Source organism: Staurois parvus, unplaced genomic scaffold (assembly GCF_062004578.1).
Source record: "Staurois parvus isolate SC_StPar_1 unplaced genomic scaffold, SC_StPar_1.0 ptg002237l, whole genome shotgun sequence".
Classification (NCBI taxonomy): domain Eukaryota; kingdom Metazoa; phylum Chordata; class Amphibia; order Anura; family Ranidae; genus Staurois; species Staurois parvus.
Genome location: NW_028320033.1, coordinates 47,592 through 69,625, shown reverse-complemented (window position 1 = coordinate 69,625; position 22,034 = coordinate 47,592). Strand labels below are relative to the sequence as shown.

At 45.7% G+C, this 22,034-nt stretch overlaps 1 protein-coding gene across 1 annotated transcript in view; it reads left to right on the top strand.

Moving 5' to 3' along the window:
* The first annotated feature begins 11,987 nt into the window (after positions 1–11,987).
* Positions 11,988–22,034, top strand: part of LOC149431486 (solute carrier family 25 member 33-like) — a 49,530-nt gene continuing 39,483 nt past the window's right edge. The window contains exon 1 of the mRNA XM_089665548.1: positions 11,988–12,181. Within this exon, the coding sequence (XP_089521674.1) occupies positions 12,138–12,181 (44 nt within the window). The 5' untranslated portion in view covers positions 11,988–12,137. The remainder of the gene's footprint in view (positions 12,182–22,034) is intronic.

Below are 22,034 nucleotides of genomic sequence, written 5' to 3'. Positions count from 1 at the left end.
GGTGTGTTCCACTGTTGTCACCGTCAGGAAACCTGTCCTTAGAAATGCTATGCAGCTATTGCGAAAGGGCATTTATACCAGAAGTGGCTGCAAAAAGACTGCAAGAGATCAGCAGCACTGACAAAGGAACATCAAAAGGTGAAAACAAATTTTGTATTAGAAAAGGGCAATAGTTAAAGTGTTACTAAACCCCGGACCCCGCAGTCACTATATCCGGTCTCCCCGGACCCTGCATTCACTATATCTGGTCTCCCCGCACCCTGCATTCACTATATCTGGTCTCCCAGGACCCTGAATTCACTATATCTGGTCTCCCAGGACCCTGCATTCACTATATCCGGTCTCCCGGGACCCCGCATTCACTATATCTGGTCTCCCGGGACCCCACATTCACTATATCCGGTCTCCCCGGACCCTGCATTCACTATATCCGGTCACCCCGGACCCTGCATTCACTATATCTGGTCTCCCCGGACCTGGCATTCAATATATCTGGTCTCCCCGGACCCTGCATTCACTATATCCGGTCTCCCAGGACCCTACATTCATTATATTCGGTCTCCCCGGACCCTGCATTCACTATATCCGGTCTCCTAGGACCCTGCATTCACTATATCTGGCTTCCCCGGACCCTGCATTCACTATATCCGCTCTCCCTGGACCCTGCATTCGCTATATCTGGTCTCCCCGGACCCTGCATTCACTATATCTGGTCTCCCAGGACCCCGCATTCACTATATCCGGTCTCCTAGGACCCTGCATTCACTATATCTGGCTTCCCCGGACCCTGCATTCACTATATCCGCTCTCCCTGGACCCTGCATTCACTATATCTGGTCTCCCCGGACCCTGCATTCACTATATCTGGTCTCCCCGGACCCTGCATTCACTATATCTGGTCTCCCAGGACCCTGCATTCACTATATCCGCTCTCCCCGGACCCTGCATTCACTATATCCGCTCTCCCCGGACCCTGCATTCACTATATCCACTCTCCCTGGAGCCTGCATTCACTATATCTGGTCTCCCACAGTACACACAACATGGAAATGCAATTATTTTAGTAAATATAAACTGCTAAATACCTTTTCTCATCAGCAGTTAGGGCGGTCTTGTGACTTCTATCAGTGTTCAGCAGAGCACTGGTTAATGCATGTAAGAGGAGATTTCATTCTCCCCTGATTGTCCTATGAGGCTGCATAACCCCTGACCTCTGTCTGGACCGTGCTGGTTGGCCCTGTGCTGATCACATGCACTCTCCCAACAAAAAAAAAACCTTTCTAGCAATACACACTAAGCTGAGCATGTGCAGAATGGCTACGGCTCAGTCTGTCTTATCAGGAGACAAGACGTAGACATTTCAAAAAGAGGAAGAGCAGAGAAGACAGGATCAAACAGCCTTTTTACACAATGCGGAGGAATAACCCATTAGGTTCCACAGTGAGTATAACAAGCATGCTTTACTGCAGATACAGACTGATTGTACTGTTGTGGGTTTAGTAACACTTTAATGATCTCCTCTGCCTTAGCAAACTGGAAAGGATGAATTTTGGGGAGCATAGAACTTCCACCCTAATGCTGGCCCCTACTGCCTGCTTCCTCGCTGTAATTGCAGGCTTATAAGAAATGCTGGATCTTGTGTAATAATGGTGACAAATTCACATGAAAAAAGGAGAAACGTAAATTCCACAAATGTCATGAGGCCCAATCTCTGCTGGCTTTGGGGAAGTGGTACGTAACACGACGTGCACCAGGAGTTTCAGCTGAAGGGAGGAATATTCTGTGAATTTTTATTTAGATCCCAGATGTGGTTTATCTTTACTGCAGGAATACAGGCAGAGCTGAGGGTGTCAAAGCAGAGCCGCACTAACTGCCTGTATATAATAAAAGGCTTTCATAGGAAAACCTGCCATGACACTCCAGTGACTTCATCCTGCTGCAGGATTATCACAGCTATGACTTTATGTGACAGTTCACACAGGTCAGAGGTATTATGAAACAATTATAATAAATGAGAGCACCGGTAATATATACCACAGGCCTGCCCAGGTCTAAACTGCAGGCCAACTCTCAGCAAGACTCTACAGTGTCCATCACACCTTCACAGCCACATGCTAGAACAGCATTCTCTACTAGGCTTCCTTCAGAGATTGCTAGAGGTTCCTCCAGCAAGAACAATTTCTCAGGTATGTGACCATTGACACCAATAATATTTTTCACTGATCACCAATTTAAAGGACATTCTTCACACTGATCACCAATGTAAGTAGAATTTTTCCCACTGACCACCAATATAACAGATATTCTTCCCACTAACCACCAATAGAAGGAGCATTCTTCCCACTGACCACCAATGTAAGAGACATTCTTCTAACTGATTGTCAATGTGAGGAGTATTGTTCCAACTTGTCCTTAATGTACGGAAAATTCTTCCTATTGATCACCAATGTAAGGAGCATTCTTCCCACTGACCACCAATGTAAGGGGCATTCTTCCCACTGATCACCAATGTAAGGGGCATTCTTCCCACTGACCACCAATGTAAGGGGCATTCTTCCCACTGATCACCAATGTAAGGGGCATTCTTCCCACTGACCACCAATGTAAGGGACATTCTTCCCACTGATCACCAATGTAAGGGGCATTCTTCCCACTGAGCACCAATGTAAGGGGCATTCTTCCCACTGACCACCAATGCAAGGAACATTCTTGCCACTGACCACCAATGCAAGGAGCATTCTTCCCACTGACCACCAATGTAAGGGGCATTCTTCCCACTGAGCACCAATGTAAGGGGCATTCTTCCCACTGAGCACCAATGTAAGGGGCATTCTTCCCACTGACCACCAATGCAAGGAACATTCTTTCCACTGACCACCAATGCAAGGAGCATTCTTCCCACTGACCACCAAAGTAATGTGCATTCTTCCCACTGACCACCAAAGTAATGTGCATTCTTCCCACTGACCACCAATGCAAGGAACATTCTTCCCATTGACCACCAATGCAAGGAACATTCTTCCAATTGACCACCAATGCAAGGAACATTCTTCCCAAAGACCACCAATGCAAGGAGCATTCTTCCCACTGACCACCAAAGTAATGTGCATTCTTCCTACTGACCACCAATGCAAGGAGCATTCTTCCCACTGACCACCAATGCAAGGAACATTCTTGCCACTGACCACCAATGCAAGGAGCATTCTTCCCACTGACCACTAATGTAATGTGCATTCTTCCCACTGATCACCAATGTAGGGAGCATTCTTCCCACTGACCACCAATGCAAGGAGCATTCTTCCCATTGACCACCAATGCTAGGAGCATTCTTCCCACTGACCACCAATGCAAGGAACATTCTTGCCACTGACCACCAATGTAAGAAGCATTCTTCCCACTGACAACCAATGTAAGAAGCATTCTTTCCACTGACCACCAATGTAATGAACATTCTTCTCACTGACCACCAATGTAATGAACATTCTTCTCACTGACCACCAATGTAAGAAGCCTTTTTCCCACTGACCACCAGTGTAAGGTGTATTCTTCCCACTGATCACCAATGTAAGGGGCATTCTTCCCACTGACCACCAATGTAAGAAGCATTCTTCTCACTGACCACCAATGTAAAGAACATTCTTCCTGTGACCACCAATGACGTCTTCACTATCTATAACTCAAAAACAGAAGACTAGGCTGGTGTTTACCCTAATACTCATATAGGAGGCCTTCTCATTCTCCATGCTCTGGCTTTTTTCGTCCCAAAAAATAATGTAATACAATCGGTCCTCTCCAACCCAAACCCCCTCATCCATTCCTTTGTGAGTCAGTGTGTAAAGCAGCCTGCACTCTTATCTTCTAACACATAGCAAATCTATTTGTCAGAACTGTGCTGATCAGCAGTTTCTCGAAATAACCCTTCAGGGTGGAGCAGTCTGTAGATTTCGTGTCTCGGGATAATGTCACATGCAGGCGGATGGCTTTTTAGTGACATGTTGTCATGTATAAAATTAAAGTGCACACTTACCTACAACATACTGGAAATGTATTGGAAAATTAGGACATGCTCATTTTGACTGCCTCTCCTATGAAGAGTACAATTCAAATTTTATTGAACAAACCTCCTAATGATAACAGGATTTTTGTTCCAAATTATTCCGCACAGTAAGTTTCAAAAAACTTTATAGGTTGCAAAGAGCTGAAAATTGTCATTTGTTGTGTTTTCAGCATATTTACTGAAATCAAAAGCGATTTCAATCAAACTTTAACAACATTTTAACTTTTTAAACATTTTAACAGGTCACGTTACATTGTAGCATAGGACCCCTTATTTGATAGCAGCTTCACAAGTCTTGCATCCATTGAACTTGTGAGTTTTTGGACAGTTTCTGCTTGAATTTGTTCGCAAGATGTCAGAATAGCCTCCCAGAGCTGCTGTTTGGATGTAAACTGCCTCCCACCCTCATAGATCTTTTTCTTGAGGATGCTCCAAAGGTTCTCAATAGGATTGAGGTCAGGGGAGGATGGAGGCCACACCATGACTTTCTCTCCTTTTATCCCCATAGCAGCCATTGATGCAGAGGTATTCTTTGCAGCATGAGATGGTGCATTGTCATGCATGAAGATGATTTTATTACGGAAAGCATAGTTCTTCCTTCTGTACCAGGGAAGAAAGTGGTCAGTCATAAACTCCACATACTTTGCAGAGGTCATCTTTACACCTTCGGGGACCCTAAAGGGGCCGACCAGCTCTGTTCCCATGATTCCGGCCCAAAACATGACTCCACCACCGCCTTGCTGACATCGCAGCCTTGTTGGAACAGGGTGGCCGTCCACCAACCATCCACTACTCCATCCATCTGAACCATCCAGGGTTGCACGGCACTCATCAGTGAACAGGACTGTTTGAAAATTAGTCTTCATGTATTTTTCTGTCCAATGCAGCCGTTTCTGCTTGTGAGCATTGGTTAGTGGTGCCGAATAGAAGGTTTATGCACAGTTGCAAGACTCTGGAGGACTCTACACCTTGATGTCCGTGGGACTCCAGAGGCACCAGCAGCTTCAAATATCTGTTTGCTGCTATGTAATGGTATTTTAGCAGCTGCTCACTTGATCCGATGCATGGATCCGGCGGAAATCTTCCTCAATGTGCCTTTATCTGCACGGACCCGTCCGTGCTCTGAATCAGCCACAAATCTCTTAATAGTGCGATGATCACGCTTAAGTTTTCGTGAAATATGGAATGTTTTTATACCTCGTCCAAGGCATCGAACTATTTCACTCTTTTCGGCAGCAGAGAGATCCTTTTTCTTCCCCATATTGCTTGAAAATGGTGCTCTGCTTAATAATGTGGAACACCCTCCTTTAGTAGTTTTTCCTTAAATTGGGCTCCCCGGCCAATCTAATTGTCACAGGTGTGAGATTGTTTTCAGTGATCAAAAGAGCCCTGACACACAATGCCATCCATGAGTTACACTGAAAAACAAAATATTTAATCTTTGTGACACTTGAATAGAATTTGCATAATAATTTGGAATGCGGTGTACAGGTATCATTAGAGGGAACAAGAGGTATGAATTGGGTTTGATAGAAATGCTGCTCTACAGCTACAAGTCCCAAAAGTGCTATGCCAGGCCTGCTGAGATTAGTAGTTCACTAACACCTGGATGATCATTATCCATATCTGCAAAAGGAAGCCCAACTGGTGTGACTTGCTGGGATTTGTAGTTCCTCAATGTCCAATACAGGGCTTTTTTCAGCGGGAACGCGGGAGAATGCAGTACTGGCTCCTCCAGCACTGAATGCATGCAATGGCAATGGGTGCTGAGGTGTGCTGGAGGATCTATTGTTTCTGGGAGGGAGTCAGTTGTTGCTGGGAGGGATCTACTGTTGAAGGAGGGGTCGACTGTTGTTTGCAGCTGGATGGTCTATCTATGCTGGTTGCTGGGAGATCTATTGTTGCTGATGGGAGCAGAGGCGGACAGACAACTCATGTGGCCCATAGGCAATAGGGGATCATGGGGCCCCTGTGTCCTTGCCCACACTCAAACCACACCCAAAAAAGCCTATGAAAGGTACCAGGGGCATCTCATGGGGCCCCCTACTGACCCCAGGCCATCGGGCAGTGCCCGAGTTCTCGAATAGTCAGTCTGCCCCTGGACGGGAGTCTATTGCTGGGGTGGATCTATTTTTGCTGTGGGGCATTTTGATGTGGTGAGGGTCTACTGTTGCTGGGGAGACAATTGTTGAAAGGGGGTTGAAAGGGGGATCTATTATCATTAACAAATTACTTAGCATCACAAAATGATACTTGGTCCTGTATTCTCTAAAAGGGGTGGTTCTGGAAGGTGGGTAGGGGGTGCAACCAAGGGATGGTGCTTGGTTGTGGGTAGGGGGCAGAGACAAGGGGTGACGAAAAAGGGAGTGTTCCGGCACCTATTCTCTGAGAAAAAAAACCTTGGTCCAATATACCTTAAAGGTTAGTTCACCTTTGCCAAAAAAACTGGCTATGCAGATAGGCAAAGCCTGACTAGAATACTTCTAGGACGTTGTTAGGACTTCACATCCACCATCACCCGAGGGACATCTTTCTCTGATTAAAACCCCCTCACATGCTCTTTTTCTCCCCTGAAGCAGTAGCTCTGAGCTCAGAATTTGAGAGCTCACTCCTGTAATGGTGAAGATGAGCAGAAAACACTAGGCTTCACCTAGCAACGTCCTAGCAACGTCCTGGGAGTATTCCAGTCAGACTTCAGGAGGTACTTAAATGGCCTAAACCTATAGCGAGGGCATTATTCAACTTTAAATAGGAAGTCTTTTGGTAGAGGTGAACTAACCCTTTAAATGTTTTGCTCTGCCTCAATAGGTAAGCTGTACAAATGTGCCCATGTAAGCAGAGCCCCCTGCAACTAGAGCACTGCTGGGGGCATCAATGTAATATTAGGAAAAGATAATGAAATGACTGCAGTAACTAGACACAATTATTGTATTTCTACCAGAAATGGAGATGTGAGGAGCAACTCTGTGCTTACATTTTATTACATTGTTTTATTACTATAACACTTTATTAATTCATAATTACATTGTAACTATAACTTATTTATTTATTTATCGAGTTTATATAGCGCCAAAGGGTTTGCTCAGCGCTGTATAATAGAGGGGGGGACAATACATGAAACAGAACAGTAACATCAAACAGTACACAAGGGGTAAGAGGGCCCTACTCTTTCGAGCTTACAATCTAGGATGGAGGGGGTAGAGGCACAGGAGGAAACGGCTGTGGGGGATGGAGTGGTAGGAGGAGGAAAGGGCTAACTTCATAATAACTTCATAATTATTCATAGCTACATTGCATCATGTCGTTTAAATGTCCCCCAAACGGAGATGTTCTGCTTTAAGTCCTCCTGCCCCCTCCTCTACCACATTTGGCATAGTCATTTTCTGGGTGGGGAGCAGGCACCTAGTTTTAACAGGCACTCGCTCCCACTTCCGATGGGATCATCTAGGCCAGTGGTGGGCAACCTTTTTTTTCAACTGAGCCAAATCTCGCCAAAACCACGATTGAAATTTATTTTGAGAGCCACATTTTTAAAACTGAAAATACATCCCCCATATAGTAATTCATCCCCCACAGTAATTCATCCCCCATATAGTAATTCATCCCCCATAGTAATTCATCCCCCATATAGTAATTCATCCCCCATATAGTAATTCATCCCCCATAGTAATTCATCCCCCATATAGTAATTCATCCCCCATAGTAATTCATTCCCCATATTGTGTCAATTCACTTACCTTTGCTCCGCGCATTCCTCTCGCCATGTTCTCGCGCCGTTCCGGTCTTCAGGGCGGACTGTGAGAGGAGAGGAGTTTGTCACGCTGCCCCGCCTACATCCTGGCTGCCCCGCCTACATCCTGGCAGCCAATGTTTGCCACGCTCCGCGGGCTGGATTAAAAGGTCCGCGGGCCGCCCGAGAGGAGGGAGGGGAGCGGGCGCCCGGCACACAGAAGAGCCGCATTGAAGTGTGTAAAGAGCCGCATGTGGCTCGCGAGCCGCGGCTTGCCGACCACTGATCTAGGCAAACCGGGAGAAAGTTCGCCCCCCCTTTGCTGTTCATTGTGAATGGTCCGGCAGCCAGACCTTTGATGTGTCCCAGAAAGCTGTGGGGCCATTCACAAAGTACAGAGTGGCTCATGCATGCGCAGTAGGAAGCCAGCTGCCAAGCTGCAAGCTGTCACAGCTGACTTTCCACACTCAGCCCGGTTCACACTGATGCGGTGCGGAATTCACAGCGTTTACGGTGCAAATCCCGCACCACAACAGAATCGCACCCTGTCCATGCGAACCTCTGCGGGTGTGTATGTTAACAACACCCCAAAAGCGGTCAGCAAAACGCGGTGCGATGTGTAGAATCGGATCACATAGATCTGATTCTAGTGCGGGCACAAAAAAGGGTCCTGCACATTTTTGCTGCGGGTTTGGTGCAATTAGAGCCATACAAAATGTATGGCTCCAATCGCACCGCATACAAATCGCATGTGATTTTCACAGGAATGCGGTGCGGTTCCTGTGCGAATCACATGCAATATCCCGCACCGCATACAAGTGAACCCGGGCTCAAGATGCCGGAGACCCAAAGATCAGCAAAGAACTTTTCATTAAAGGCAGCAGATACAGGATTTGTATCTGCTGAACACCTGATGGGCCAAAGGTATTTGTGGGATCTCATCAATGATGATACAGGATTAGAATAGAATAGAATAATAATAATAGTGTTTTGTTACATGACACAATATACAAAAATAATACACAACATACATAATATAATGTAATACACAATGGACATAATATTGTATAATATACAGTGTATATAATATGATATATAATACTCAATATACATAAAATATAACACACAGTATAAAAAATATGATATAACATAGGATGGGCAGCACAGTGGCTAAAGGGTTAGCACTTCTGCCTGGCAGTACTAGGGTCGTTGGTTCAAATCCCAGCCACAGCACCACCTGCCTGGAGTTTGCATGTTCTCCCTGTGCCTGTGTGGGTTTCCTCCAGGTACTCCAAAGACATGCCAGTAGGTAAATTGTCTCCTGTCTAAATTGTCCCTAGTATGTGTATGTATGAATGTAAGTTAGGGACCTTAGATTGTACACCCCTTGAGGGTTAGGGACTGATGTGAATGTACAATATATGTAAAGTGCTGCGTAAATTGATGGCGCTATATAAGCACCTGAAATAACACTCAGTATATATAATATAATACACAATGTCAGGGGCGGACTGACCATTTGTAAACTTGTGCACTGCCCGAGGGCCCGGGGTCAGTAGGGGGCCCCATGAGATGCCCCTGGTACCTTTTTCATAGGCTTTTTTTAGTTTGGGCAAGGATACAGGGGCCCCATGATCCCTTATTGCCCGGGGACCCCATGAGTTGTCTGTCCTCCCCTGTCACAATGTACATAATATAACACACAATGGACATAATATGGTATAATACACAGTATACATAATATGATATATATTATCAGGGGCGGACTGACAACTCATGGGGCCCCCGGGCAATAGGGGATCATGGGGCCCCTGTGTCCTTGCCCAAACTCAAAAAAGCCAATGAAAAAGGTACCAGGGGCATCTCATGGGGCCCCCTACTGACCCCGAGCCCTCAGGCAGTGCCCGAGTTTCCAAATGGTCAGTCTGCCCCTGTATATTATACAATATAACACACAGTAGACATAATATGAATATAACACCCAAGTATATATACTGTACATAATGTGATCTATATTACACAGTATACATAATATAATCCACAATGTACAATACAGTATATAACACTCAGTATATATAATATGACATACAATGTACATAATATGATATTTGATTTTATATACAGTATACATAACATGCAATATGCATAATATGGTATAACACTCAGTATATACAGGCGTACCTCGGTTTACGAATTTAATGCATTCTCCGGGATGTTTCGTATTGCAAAAAATTCATAAACCGAAATGCGGTTTCCTATAGAAATGCATTGAAAACCAATTAATCTGTTCCGGAGGTCAGAAAAACATTTAAAAAAAGTCTTTTATCTGTTCAAAACTCTTTATAAAATGCACTTTAAAGGCATAAATACTGTACAGGGACATGATTAAAAATTTCCAGAATGGGTCCAAGACTTGACGCAAAAAAAGCTCCATCACCTCCACACTCAACGCCACGTGCTACCCACAGACTCCAGCATGTATGGAGGTGGCACTATAAACCTCCCAGGCGCAATTCATCCTGGGGAAACTTGCTTCGTATTGTGAAAAAAATTTGTAAATGTATTGGAAACCAATTAATCCGATCCGGAGGTCAGAAAAAAGTAACAAAAAAAGTGTTATCTGTTCAGAACTCTTTATAAAGTGCACTTTAAAGGCCCGGGGCCGGCGCTATAAACCTCTCAGGCACAATGCATGCTGGGGAAACTTGCTTTGTATTGTAAAAAAAAATTAACCGAGGCGTTCGTAAACCGAGGTATGCCTGTATACATATATATATATAATGTAAATATGATGATATATAGTACACAATATATACCACACAGTATACATAACATGGTATATAATATAACCTGCAGTATACATAATATAACACGCAATGTACATAGTATGACATATAACACACAGATAATATAATAGAACATAACACACAATGCACATAGTATGACATATAACACACAATGTACATAGTATGACACATAACACGCAATGTACATAGTATGACACATAACACGCAATGTACATAGTATGACACATAACATGCAATGTACATAGTATGACATATAACACGCAGTGTACAGAATATGACACATAACAAGCAATGTACATAGTATGACATATAGCACACAATGTACAGAATATGACATATAACATGCAATGTACATAGTATGACATATAACACGCAATGCACATAATATGACATATAACACGCAATGTACAGAATATGACATATAACACGCAATGCACATAATATGACATATAACACGCAATGTACAGAATATGACATATAACACACAATGCACATAGTATGTCATATAACAAACAATGCACATAGTATGACACATAACACACAATGTACAGAATATGACATACAACACGCAATGTACATAGTATGACCAGGGGCGGACTGACAACTCATGGGGCCCCCGGGCAATAGGGGATCATGGGGCTCCTGTGTCCTTGCCCAAACTCAAAAAAGCCTATGAAAAAGGTACCAGGGGCATGTCATGGGGCCCCCTACTGACCCCGGGCCCTCGGGCAGTGCCTGAGTTTCCAAATGGTCAGCCCACCCCTGAGTATGACACATAACACGCAATGTACAGAATATGACACATAACACGCAATGTACATAGTATGACACATAACACGCAATGCACAGAATATGACACATAACACGCAATGCACATAGTATAACACATAACACGCAATGCACATAGTATGACATGTAACACACAATGCATAGTATGACATATAACACAGATAATATAATAGAACATAACACACAATGCACAGAATATGACATATAACACGCAATGTACAGAGTATGACATATAACACGCAATGTACAGAGTATGACATAAAACACGCAATGCACAGAATATGACATATAACACACAATGTACATAGTATGACATATAACACACATACTAGGATGAGGATAGAGGAATACAATGTATGGGGTGTATACAGTAGATGGATATGGCAGGCAGTGGCTCCTTCTATGACAGTGACATGTGACCACCCCTCCCCCCTCCCCCATCCTCTGACTGTAATTGGACCCCACACCTTGCAACCTCGCGCAACTTTCAGTAAGCCCGGCCCTGACGTCACGGACAACGCCCCCACCGCGCCCCCCTCTCTTCTCTATGGCTCGGCCCGCCAGTACCCCCTTTGGCCCCGCCCCTCCAGAGCTGTCACGGCAAGCACACCCCCTCCCGGCTCGGATGACGCGAGATCACCAGCCGGCTGCGGAGAGAAAACCGGCTTCTGCCGGCCAGAGGAGAGACAGCGCGGGGAGCGAAGAGAGCATGAGCGCCTGAGAGAGACATCCGTCCAGGAGAGCGGCCGGGGACATGGCACCGAGCAAGGACACCCTGATACACCTCCTGGCTGGAGGGTAAGAGGACCGGCGTGACCGTTATCACCGGACTGTGTCCTTCCTACACCCCGCGTCCTGTCCGTGTATATACACCACACTGCGGGGCGCACGATCTCCTCTGCCGGTCACAGAGGATTACCCGCGACTACCCGCATCATTCACCCTGCGATCACTTCCATCTATTCATACATTGTGTCCCGGTGCTTCGTCACTATCGCCGCCATTCATTCATAACTACATTGTAACATTGTTTTATTACTATCACCGCTATTCATTCATAGTCCCACCCTAACACGCCCGTGTATTGCGGGGAGCATTCCGGTTTACGGTGTACCCCCTGGATTTACTGCTACTACTTCCATGGAGTCAGAGTTCCCTTGTAACACATTGTTTTATCACTACTATTGATCCATGGTTACATTGTATTTCTAGGATTCCTTACTATACCCTCTATTGATTCATGGTTACATTGTATTTCTAGGATTCCTTACTATACCCTCTATTGATTCATGGTTACATTGTATTTCCAGGATTCCTTACCATAACCCCTATTGATTCATGGTTACATTGTATTTCTAGGATTCCTTACCATAACCCCTATTGATCCATGGTTACATTGTATTTCTAGGATTCCTTACTATACCCTCTATTGATTCATGGTTACATTGTATTTCTAGGATTCCTTACTATACCCTCTATTGATTCATGGTTACATTGTATTTCCAGGATTCCTTACCATAACCCCTATTGATTCATGGTTACATTGTATTTCCAGGATTCCTTACCATAACCCCTATTGATTCATGGTTACATTGTATTTCCAGGATTCCTTACCATAACCCCTATTGATTCATGGTTACATTGTATTTCTAGGATTCCTTACCATAACCCCTATTGATCCATGGTTACATTGTATTTCCAGGATTCCTTACTATACCCTCTATTGATACATGGTTACATTGTATTTCTAGGATTCCTTACTAAGCTCCTATTGATCCATGGTTACATTGTATTTCTAGGATTCCTTACTATACCCTCTATTGATTCATGGTTACATTGTATTTCCAGGATTCCTTACTATTGATCCATGGTTACATTGTATTTCCAGGATTCCGTATTATTGATTCATGGTTACATTGTATTTCTAGGATTCCTTACTATAACCCCTGTTGATTCATGGTTACATTGTATTTCCAGAATTCCTTACTATAACCCCTGTTGATTCATGGTTACATTGTATTTCCAGAATTCCTTACTATAACCCCTGTTGATTCATGGTTACATTGTATTTCCAGGATTGCTTGCTACAACCCCTGTTGATTCATGGTTACATTGTACTTTCAGGATTCCTTACTATAACCCCTGTTGATTCATGGTTACATTGTATTTCCAGGATTTTTTTTTACTGTAACCCCTGTTGATTTATGGTTACATTGAACTTCCAGGATTCCTTACTGTAACCCCTGTTGATTCATGGTTACATTGTATTTCCAGGATTTTTTACTACACCTCCTATTAATTAATTATGGAAATACCATATAACTCCTATTGGTTCATAGTTACATTGTGTTTCCATGATTGCTTACTGTAACTATGAATTAATAGGAGTTCTAGTAAGGAATGATGGAAATACAATGTAGCCATGGATCAATAGAGGGTATAGTAAGAAATCCTGGAAATACAATGTAACCATGAACCAATAAGAGTTATAGTAAGGAATCCTGGAAATACAATGTAACCATGGACCAATAGGGGGTATAGTAAGGAATCCTGGAAATACAATGTGACCATGAGTTATTATTTATTATACAGGATTTGTATCGTGCCAACAGTTTACACAGTACACCGTGAGGGCAAACCGTACAGTTTTAATACAGGAGAAGTGAGAGGACCCTGCTCATTAGAGCTTACAATCTAAAAGGGGAGGGTCAAGTGATACAAAGGGTAATAACTGTGGGGGCTGAGCTGATGGAGAAAGCACATGCACAGTTGTTAGCTGAGGCTGGATAGGCTTCTCTGAAGAGAAAATTATTCAGGGATCGCCTAAAAGTGGACAGAGTAGGAGATGGTTAGATTGGGGTAGGGAATATCATAGGATGGGGGAAGCTTGGGAGAAGGCCTGTTAGCATGGGAGGAAGTAAGGAATCATGGAAATACCATATCTTGCCTGTTGGTCCATAGTTACATTGTATTGCCATAATTCCTTACTGTAATTTATTAATTCACGGTTACATTGTTTTTATACCATAACTTCTCATACTTTATAGTTCTATTATATTGTGTTTTTATACTGTAGCTACTTATTACATTTATATCTATTATCTATTCATAGTTACATTGTATCATATTGTATACCTCCTTCATAATGATATTGTATTACAGTACAGCTGGTAGCCTGGTATTAGCAGAGGTGAAGAACTACAAGTAGCAGAATGCCATTAAGTCTATAACGACCTCTAAGCCTTTGGCTTTGTCATGGCTTGCTGTGACTTGTAGTACCACTGTATTGTAGAGTGTAGACATTGGTATGGTATTCTGAGATCTATAGTTCTGGGTGTGATGGGACCTGCATTGTCACATCAGTGGAGAAGGCAGTAGTGTTCTCCCCATTTTGTTTCTGAGACTTGTAGTCCTACATTGTATAAAGCTCTTCGTTTTTCAGTATGTCAGGGATTTCAGCATGCTGATCTTTGTAGTTCTACATTGGCTGATACTTTGCCATCCTGAACCACATTTCATGTAATTGTATACTGGGTGTTGTGATTCTATAACACAAGACAGACCTCTAGATTGCTGCACCTTTAATTTTTTGGGTTGCTGGTACTTGCAGTGTTGCAGCAACTGAGAATCACCTAGATGAGGGTATAGTCACTTCAATGAGGTACTGGGATCGCCTAGATGGGGGTATGGTCACTTCAATGAGTTACTGGGATCACCTAGATGAGGGTATAGTCCCTTTATGGTATACTGGGATCACCTAGATGGGGGTATAGTCCCTTTATACTGGGATCACCTAGATGGGGGTATAGTCCCTTTATACTGGGATCACCTAGATGGGGGTATGGTCACTTCAATGAGTTACTGGGATCACCTAGATGAGGGTATAGTCCCTTTATGGTATACTGGGATCACCTAGATGGGTGTATAGTCCCTTTATACTGGGATCACCTAGATGGGGGTATAGTCACTTCAATGAGGTATTGGGATCACCTAGATGGGGGGTATAATTCATTTTATGGTATACTGTGATCGCCTAGATGAGGGTATAGTCCCTGTATGGTATACTGGGATCACCTAGATGGGGGTATAATCCCTTTATGGTATACTGGGATCACCTAGATGAGGGTATAGTCCCTGTATGGTATACTGGGATCACCTATATTGGGGTATAGTCCCTTTTATGGTATACTGGGATCACCTAGATGAGGGTATAGTCCCTTTATGGTATACTGGGATCACCTAGATGGGGGTATAGTCCCTTTATGGTATACTGGGATCACCTAGATGGGGGTATAGTCCCTTTTATGGTATATTGGGATCACCTAGATGGGGGGTATAGTCCCTTTAATGGTATATTGGGATCACCTAGATGGGGGGTATAGTCCCTTTAATGGTATATTGGGATCACCTAGATGGGGGTATAGTCCCTCTATGGTATACTGGGATCACCTAGATGGGGGGTATAGTCCCTTTTATGGTATATTGGGATCACCTAGATGGGGGTATGGTATACTGGGATCACCTAGATGGGGGTATAGTCCCTTTATGGTATACTGGGATCACCTAGATGGGGGTATAGTCCCTTTATGGTATACTGGGATCACCTAGATGGGGGTATAGTCCCTGTATGGTATACTGGGATCACCTAGATGAGGCTATAGTCCCTTTTATAGCATGCTGGGACTTGTAGTTCTTGGAGACTAAAGCATGCCCAGTGTTATGTTATTATGGGCAGGGAGGCAGCCATGTGATCTGGTAGCACCGCAGTCCTGGGATCAGATTTTCCTCCTCTCTGTGTGTCTATGTTGAATTCCTTCCACAATTCACAGGCAGACCAGCCCTACGGTGTATGTCTGCAGGACTGTATTGAGCCTATAGATTGTAAGCTCCTTTGGTCTAGGGCCAAGGGGTACTTGTTAGAAGGACTATGCTGGTTCTTTGTAAACAGGAAATCAAAGTAAAAACCAATCCAGTGGAAGCCCCCGATGGAACATTGGCAGAACATGTTATTTGTGTGATCATCTGTTTAGTAAATCGCGTGCACACCATCCCTCCTGACGTGTCACCCGGCTGTGGCAGGTGCTGGGCCATCATTTCTATGTATATGTCATGACCTACACCGGATACACCGCACCATGCATTGGGGACAATGTCCTTGTGTGGCACCTTGTTCATGATTGAGGTGATCGGGGGCCACAGGCTGGCATGTTGGGTCAGTTATCCCCGTCTGTGCTGGCTGGATTCTAGTTAGCTTGGAATCTGGGGCTGTAATATGGGACTTTTTTTTTTTTTTTTTTTTTTTTTTTTTTCTGTCCCCATGGTAGTGTGAACTTCCTGGAGGACCAGAATTTAAAGGTCCTTTAGGGTCCCTGAGAAGGTCACATGAAGAGTTTTTGGCCACATGGCTGTGACATGGCCTTTACATGGACCTCTGCTGGCCATGATTGGTCATTGCAGGGGACAGAACAAGCCACATGCTGTGTCTGTCTAGCACATGGCTGAGTATTTTATTATTTTATTAAAGGTACTTCTATAGCACCAGCAGTTAAAAAAAAAAAAAAGTCCCCCAAGTAGATCCATCATCAATCACGATGCCCGCCGCCACCGTCGACCCAAAAAAGAGAAGAAAAAACACCTGCTCCACTCTCGGCCATCATACAGCTATGCCGGGATGATGGTTTTAAAATACTGAGATGATGCCACAAAGGGGTGGGGTCACACCTTCCCCCTTGTGACGTCATCATGCGTTGGGATTAGCCACAGCAGGTCAGGTGCCGATCACAATGCCCTGTCAGGTTGCAGTGCATTGTGGGGCACGGTGGACGAACAACCCGCCAAATGCCCTTACTGTTTGTATGTTCACCATACACACAAGCGGCTGATGTTTGAACATCTAGCCCATCTCTACATACACATACGAGGGCCAATTTAGACAGGATCCAATTAACCTACCAGCATGTCTTTGGAGTGTCGGAGGAAACCGGAGTACCCAGAGGAAACCCGCACAGGGAGAACATGTAAACTCCAGGCAGGTGGTGCCGTGGTTGGGATTCGAACCAACGACCCGAGTACTGCCAGGCGGAAGTGCTAACTACTAAGCCACTGTGCCTGCGGGGATGATTGGTTGTATAGCACCCCTGCTGGAAGGATGGGGGTCCTGATGGTTAGTACAGGCTGGAACAGAAACCGAGGTGCCCACAGGCAATTGGGGCCCGGGAGTAATTCCACCAGGAACGCCAGAGGGGCCCAGTTCCTCCTGGTTTGAACCTTGTCTGGCCAGGAGCCGGGGAGGCAGAAAGTCCGTGGAACAGTGCCCCCTGAGTGGTCGCCCCAGGGGTGCTCTTAGTAGCACATGGAAAAGTGCTAACCACTTAGCCACTGTGTTGCCCAGCAGAGTGGATTTGTTGCCCGTGCTGAGCATGCGGCAGTTTAGACGTGTTAGGTTCATGCCATGTGAGGTGGCCTGTGTTCATTTGCACAGATTAGCCCGGACTTGATAAAAGGCGATAGAAAACAATGTGACAAAAGGGAACATAAAAAACAATCAGTTTCCTAGGGCACTATTCTCACCATCCCACTGCATAGAGGTAGGTTGTGGTGTGTCGCATAAAAATGCAGACATGCTGCATTTTTTTTTTTTTTTTCATGCTGCACCACACCTCCATTCATGTCGGCACATCCTGCCCCATTGTGGTGCATAGAATTGTATGAAATGTCATGTTCTGTTAATGGAATAAAGCTATAAAAACAGTAAACAGTGACCAGCATTGCAACAATACAAGGTACTTCCCTCAGTACCGCTCCACATTGGACATCAGCCTGTGTGCTAAAACCGCCTGTTATAGTGTGCAGGATGGTGTGAATGCCCCCCCCCCCCCCCCCATTCAACTTGCTAATATTTTTTTTTTAACAATTAAAATAACATTTTTAACATAAAACCTTTTTCCTTTTTTTTTTTTTTTTTTTTAAGCTTGCTTTATTTTACACCTAGGTGATCTCATCACTGGGCCTCTGTGCATTCCTATGCAATACAGGCAGATCATGGCTGGTAAAAGGAGCCGGCAGTGCACTGTACATAGCTTCCGGAAAACATCACAGCACCCTGCCTCAGTACCAGCAGTGAGCTGGCTTTTGGGAGGAAGTTGTGCAAATATCAAAACACCTTGATGAGTGGATGTGACCCTGGATGTGTAGGTAGGCTGTATTTAGTCTAATGCCCACCTGTGATGCTGGGCCTTCGTTACTGAAAGGAATGAAGTCCTTTGAATGGAAGGGGCAGGTCGGGGAGAGTCAAGCTGAGGAGGAATTGGTTTGATGATGCTGCATGTCCTCCAGCCAGGAAATGAGGCTGGTTCTCTCTGACTTCCTGCAGCTTGTAATGCACATTGGGAGTTCGCAGTGGGCATCCAAAAGCGATCCCACACGTTTACTGGGCATCACTTAGGATTATGGTGAGCTAACAGTTGGGCATCCCAAAGCCATGCTGTACTCCTGTTGGGCATCTTTCAGGATTAAGGGGAGCTGATGGTGGGTATCCTAGAGCCACGCCATACTTTTACTCGGAGTCTCTCAGGACTGCAGTGAGCTCCGTATCCCAGAGACAGGCCACAAGTTTGCTGACATTTAAGTAAATAAAAAAAAAATCAATGCAGCTCTGTAATCATGAAAGTGTTACTAAACCCACAACAGTGCAATCAGTCTGTAGATGCAGCAAAGCATGCTTGTTATACTCACTGTGGAGCCTAAGGGGTTAATCCTCTGCATTGTGTAAAAAGGCTGTTTGATTCTGTCTTCTCTGATCCTCCCCTTCTTTTATTGTCTCCAATCCATCTGCTGATAGAACAGAGCCTTGGGGGCAAGCTTCACATGCTCAGTTTGGTAGGTATTGCTAGAGCCTTTTTTTGTGTAAAAATGCTGTTTGATTCTGTCTTCTCTGATCCTCCCCTTCTTCTACTGTCTCTCAAATCAATCTTCCAATAGAACAGAGCCTTGGGGGCAAGTTACACATGCTCCGTTTGCTGTGTATTGCTAGAGAGTTTGTTTTTTGGTGGGTTTTTTTTTTTTTTCTTGGGAGGGTGCATGTGATCAGTACAGGGCCAAGTAGCACTGTCCAGACAGAGGGACAGGGGTCCTGCAACCTCATAGGACAGTCCGAGGAGAATGAAAGCTCCTCCCGCAAGATTGAATAGTGCTCTGCTGGACACTGATAGAGCACTCTTGTGACTTTTAACTGCTGATGAGAAAAGGTAGTTAGCAGTTTATATTTAATAAAATAATTACATTTCCATGTTCTGTGCACTGTGGGAGACCAAATACAGTGAATGCAGGGTCCTGGAAGACCAGATATAGTGAATGCAGGGTCCTGGAAGACCAGATATAGTGAATGCAGGGTCCAGGGAGAGCGGATATAGTGAATGCAGGGTCCAGGGAGACCAGATATAGTGAATGCAGGGTCCGAGGAGAGCGGATATAGTGAATGCGGGGTCCGGGGAGAGCGGATATAGTGAATGCAGGGTCCGGGGAGACCAGATATAGTGAATGCAGGGTCCGGGGAGACCAGATATAGTGAATGCAGGGTCCGGGGAGAGCGGATATAGTGAATGCGGGGTCCGGGGAGAGCGGATATAGTGAATGCGGGGTCCGGGGAGAGCGGATATAGTGAATGCGGGGTCCGGGGAGAGCGGATATAGTGAATGCGGGGTCCGGGGAGAGCGGATATAGTGAATGCGGGGTCCGGGGAGAGCGGATATAGTGAATGCGGGGTCCGGGGAGAGCGGATATAGTGAATGCGGGGTCCGGGGAGAGCGGATATAGTGAATGCGGGGTCCGGGGAGAGCGGATATAGTGAATGCGGGGTCCGGGGAGAGCGGATATAGTGAATGCGGGGTCCGGGGAGAGCGGATATAGTGAATGCGGGGTCCGGGGAGAGCGGATATAGTGAATGCGGGGTCCGGGGAGAGCGGATATAGTGAATGCGGGGTCCGGGGAGAGCGGATATAGTGAATGCGGGGTCCGGGGAGAGCGGATATAGTGAATGCGGGGTCCGGGGAGAGCGGATATAGTGAATGCGGGGTCCGGGGAGAGCGGATATAGTGAATGCGGGGTCCGGGGAGAGCGGATATAGTGAATGCGGGGTCCGGGGAGAGCGGATATAGTGAATGCGGGGTCCGGGGAGAGCGGATACAGTGAATGCGGGGTCTGGGGAGAGCGGATACAGTGAATGCGGGGTCCGGGGAGAGCGGATACAGTGAATGCGGGGTCTGGGGAGACCAAATACAGTGAATGCAGGGTCCTGGAAGACCAGATATAGTGAATGCAGGGTCCGGGGAGAGCGGATATAGTGAATGCGGGGTCCGGGGAGAGCGGATTTAGTGAATGCGGGGTCCGGGGAGAGCGGATTTAGCGAATGCAGAGTCCGAGGTTTAGTAACACTTGAAATGTACTTCTTCCTTCCTTTTTTTTAATCCAAGCAGTATAAATACATGATTGTGACCTGGTACCAGCCTCTTTCAGTCCCTATGTAGAATGTGAGAGGAAGAAGCAGCACCAGTCAGTTGATGTGCTGCCAAGAATCTTGCTGACAGGAGGAGAAAGCAGAGTGATAGAGAGGTGAGCTTATTGCTGTGCTGCTTCTCCTTTCACTGTCCAATTACGTACTTGTGGGGGGGGGAGGGTGTCCAGGATGACCTGGGCTTAGAGGAAGTGGGCTAATGATGCTGGACATCAGAACAATGCCACTTAGTGACAGAAATGAGTACTGCAGTATAAATCTCCAAAGCTCAATATTGCAGCAAAAGCTGTTTTTTATTACTTTTCTTTTAACTAGTTGCCGACCGCAGATAGCCGAATGACGGCTAAACTGCGGCCGGCCGGCGATCTCCGTGATAGCTGTGTCCTACGGACACAGCTGATCACGTGATGTGGTAAAAGGCCAATCATACCGGCCTTTTACCACGTGATCAGCGGTGTCCAATGACACGCTGATCACAGGGAAATGCAAGTGCCGGTTCTCGGCTGCACTTTCCTCACGCTGTCAGATCGTGAGGAAAGTACTGCCGAGAACCGGCAGTTGTCAGAGTGGGGATCGGCACCGATCATCAGGGCACTGATGATCAGTGCCCTGATGATCGGTGCCGAGCAATGCCACCCGCAAGTTCCGCCCACCTGTGCCCAGCAGTGCGCCCAATAGCTCCGCCCACCTGTGCCCAGCAGATCACCCACCTGTGCCCAGCAGATCACCCACCTGTGCCACTCTGCAGTGTCACACACCTGTGCCCAGAAGTGCCACCTACCTGTGCCCACCCACCAGTGCCACCCACCAGTGCCGCCCACCAGTGCCGCCCACCAGTGCCGCCCACCAGTGCCACCCACCAGTGCCGCCCACCAGTGCAGCCAGTCAGTGCCGCCAGTCAGTGCCCAGCAGTGATGCCAGTCAGTGCCGTCTATCAGTACCCATCATCAGTGTCACCTATCAGTGCCGCCTATCAGTGCTGCATATTAGTGCCGCCTATCCGTGACACCTCATTAGTGCTGTCTCTCAGTGCCGCCTATCTGTGCCACCTCATTAGTGCTGCCTATCAGTGCCCTTTAGTGCTGCCTATCAGTGCCCATCAGTGCCGCCTATCAGTGCCCATCAGTGCTGCCTCATCAA